This window comes from Mesoplodon densirostris, chromosome 13, assembly GCF_025265405.1.
Source record: "Mesoplodon densirostris isolate mMesDen1 chromosome 13, mMesDen1 primary haplotype, whole genome shotgun sequence".
In the NCBI taxonomy this organism is placed as follows: Eukaryota; Metazoa; Chordata; class Mammalia; order Artiodactyla; family Ziphiidae; genus Mesoplodon; species Mesoplodon densirostris.
The window spans coordinates 91,862,042-91,865,181 of NC_082673.1; the positions used below are offsets into that span (position 1 = coordinate 91,862,042).

The 3,140-nt window shown below is 71.8% G+C and overlaps 1 protein-coding gene across 1 annotated transcript; it reads right to left on the reverse strand.

Annotated features, from left to right (window-relative positions):
* Positions 1 to 235: 235 nt before the first annotated feature.
* MAFA (MAF bZIP transcription factor A) lies at positions 236 to 1,264 on the reverse strand. The gene has a single exon (XM_060116315.1). The coding sequence runs from the start codon at positions 1,262 to 1,264 to the stop codon at positions 236 to 238; it is 1,029 nt and encodes a 342-aa protein (XP_059972298.1).
* Positions 1,265 to 3,140: the final 1,876 nt, after the last annotated feature.

Sequence of the window (3,140 nt, forward strand, 5' to 3'; positions counted from 1 at the left end):
GGAGCGAGGAGGCCGCGCCGCGGAAGGGGCCTGCAGTCCGGAGCCTGCAGACGCCGCAGCGGGGCTCGCGGGGTCGGCCCGGCCGGAGGCGGCGGCGTTAACGCGTGCGCCCGCGCGCGGCGGGCGCCTCGGCCCGGCCATGCGTCCTCGCCCTGGGCCGCGGAGTCCGAGCCGAGGCCCCGGGCCGCCCGCGCGAGCCTCTTCTCGGCGGCGGCGCGGGCTCGGGGTCTGGTGCTCACAGGAAGAAGTCGGAAGCGCCCTTGGCCCCGACTCCCGGCGAGGACTCCCGCGGGAAGCCGGCTCCGCCCGCGCCCCCGGGGCCGCCCCGGCCGGCCAGCTTCTCGTATTTCTCCTTGTACAGGTCCCGCTCCTTGGCCAGGCGCCCCACCTCCAGCTTCAGCTGCTCCACCTGGCTCTGGAGCTGGCACTTCTCGCTCTCCAGAATGTGCCGCTGCTGCACCCGCTTGAAGCGGCACGACTGAGCGTAGCCGCGGTTCTTGAGCGTGCGCCGCTTCTGCTTCAGCCGGATGACCTCCTCCTTACTGAAGCCGCGGAGCTGCCTGTTTAGCTCGCGGACGGACATGGACACCAGCTGGTCGTCGGAAAAGCGCTCCTCCAGGCGCACGTGGTGGCCCGTGCCGCCGCCGCCATGGCCCGCGCCGCCGTGGTGGTGGTGGTGGTGATGGTGGTGGGCGGCGTGGTGCGTGCCGTGGTGGTGGCCGGCGCCCATGTCGTCCGCGCCGCCGCCGCCCGCATAGCCCTGGCCCCGGAAGGCCTCGTAGGCCGCGGCGGCCTCTGGGTGGTGGTGCGCACCGTGGTGCCCGGTGTGGTGGCCGCTGCCGATGAGCGCCTCCACCGCGTCCTCGGGCGTCAGGTTGAGCGCCTCGGGGTTCAGGTGGTGCTGGTAGCCGCTCATCCAGTACAGATCCTCCAGCGCCGGCTTCCCCGAGGCGCCCCCGACGGCGCCGGGGCCCCCGCTTGCCGGCCCCGGGGCAGCCCCGACCTGCGCCGCGCCGCCGCCGCCCCCCGCGCCGCCGCCGGTGCCCGGGCTGGGCGCGCAGAAGCTGGGCGAGGAGGGCACGGAGGAGCAGGGCGTGCTGAGCGGCGTCGAGGATAGCGAGCCGGGCGGCAGACGGTGGCAGAAGCGCTCGGCCTCGGGCGGCTCCTTCTTCACCTCGAACTTCATCAGGTCGAAGTCATTGACGTACTCGATGGCCAGCGGGCTGCTGGGCAGCTCGGCGCCCATCGTCAGCTCCACGGCCATCGCCCGGGGGGGCCCGCCGCCTCGCCCGGCTGAGCCCCAACAGGAGGCGGGGGGGGAGCCACGGGCCTCTCCCCCCCCTTCGCTCCCCACGGGCGGCGGGTCCCTGCGGGGGCGGTGGCGAGAGGCGCGGGCTCCGAGCCGAAGCGCGCGGGGAAAAGTTTCACGCAGCCAACTCAGGGGTGGCCACTGGGGACGCCGCCGGTAGGGCCTCTCGGGCAGCCCTGGGTCGCTCCCCGGCGGGTGCAGGCCGGCCGCGGTCCCCTGTTCCCGAGCCGGCGGCCGGGCGGTGGCCCGGCGGGTGGCGGTGCGGCCACCGCCTCCGGCTGCTCGGGTTCCCCTCGCTCCGCCCGCGTACAGCCCGGCCCCGCCTCCACCGCCGAGCGCCGAGCCGTGCGCTCCCCCTTATAGTGCCGGGCGCCTGGGCCCGCCTTTCTGGGAGGGGTACGCGCCTCCGGGCCAATCGGAGCCCCAGACCCGTCGCTCTCATTTGCCTATCCCCATGGCAACCCGGAGCCCAGCTGTCAATCTCCTGCGGGGAACAGCTGTGGGAAGGGGTGGTGACCCGCCGCCAGGGAGAGGAGGGGCAGGGCCCTCTGGTGGCCGCCTCGGGGGACTGCACGGGCAGAGGGCGCGGGGCGCGCGGGGCGCGCGGGGCTCGCGGGACCGGGGCCGAGGCCTCCGAGGCCTCGCGTCCGCGACGGGGCGGCCACAGAGTTTCGGGGAGCCAAGGGGTGCTCCTCGGTGCCTCCTTCCCCTGCAGCCCAGCTGGCCGTGACCCGGCAGCCTCTTCCCAGGAGCCCGCGTCCAGCCCCGCTAGCGTGGTGGCGCCGGGACATTCCGGTCTCCCGACACGGGTGACACTGCGCGGCCTGGCCGGGCGCTGCGCGGGAGCGCCGGTTATTTTTAGCTCCGCGGTTCAGGCGGGTTCAGGAATTTAGTCAACAAAGTTGCTGGCACCTCCGTGCGGCGGGATCCACCGCGGGACGCCCGCCTCCAAGGGTGTGCGGCGCAGGTGGGGAGGCAGTCGCGCGCAGGCCGGCGAAGGGGGGGCGCCAGGGACCCTAGGACGGGGGCCTGAGCCGCGGGACGGGTGAGGCCTTGGAGGGACCCGGGGTGGGAGGGGCACTCAGGGCCAGAGGGCCGCCAGGCCAGCACCGCATTAGGCGTCCGGGCTCCAGCTGCCCACCTGCCCAGGTCTGGCCTCTTGGCGGGGGTTGTGGCGCAGAGCTGGGCGGGGGCGGGGATTGGGGCGGCGGAGGTGGGGAGCCTCCAGTGCGAGGAGAAACCGGGAGGGCTGGGCTCAGGGAGCGGAGGTGCGCCTATTGCCCAAGGCGCGGTGACAAGGTAAAGAACGGTGGAGCAGTGGGTGCGCCCATAGCAGGGGGCGGTCCCTGCCACGGCCCTCCAGGGTCAGCTGAGATGGGAGGGCATGACCCAGAGAGGCCCCCAATTCTCTTTACTGTTATGTGACTTTTATAATCTAAAAACTCAGTCTTAGATGCAACCATCTATGCGCATAGAAGCAAAAGTCTGGAGGGACTGTGGGCAAGACATCACCAGGGGCAGCCTAGCCATGTGCTGGGGGCGTTTATCTACCAGGGTTTTTACCTTGTTCCTGGCATGAATATCTAATATTTTATAATAAGAAAAGTGTCATACAATGGGGAGTGAGACCGCACTTCTTAAGATGTCATGGGGGTGGCCCGGCCCCATCTGCACAGTGGGCACCTCTTGCCCCTTCCTCCTTTCCCCCACGTCCCTCTGGGTGGGGCTGGGCTGTGAGGCGGGGCCATGCGGAGAACAAGGACCCGTCCCACAGGGATGGCCCAGCAAGTGGCAGAACACAGGCCCCAGGCCAGGGGTTTGGGCTCTAGGC

Bases quoted from the DNA above. Each gene is read 5' to 3' on its own strand.
- MAFA (XM_060116315.1), bottom strand. From the start codon at position 1,264: ATGGCCGTGGAGCTGACGATGGGCGCCGAGCTGCCCAGCAGCCCGCTG.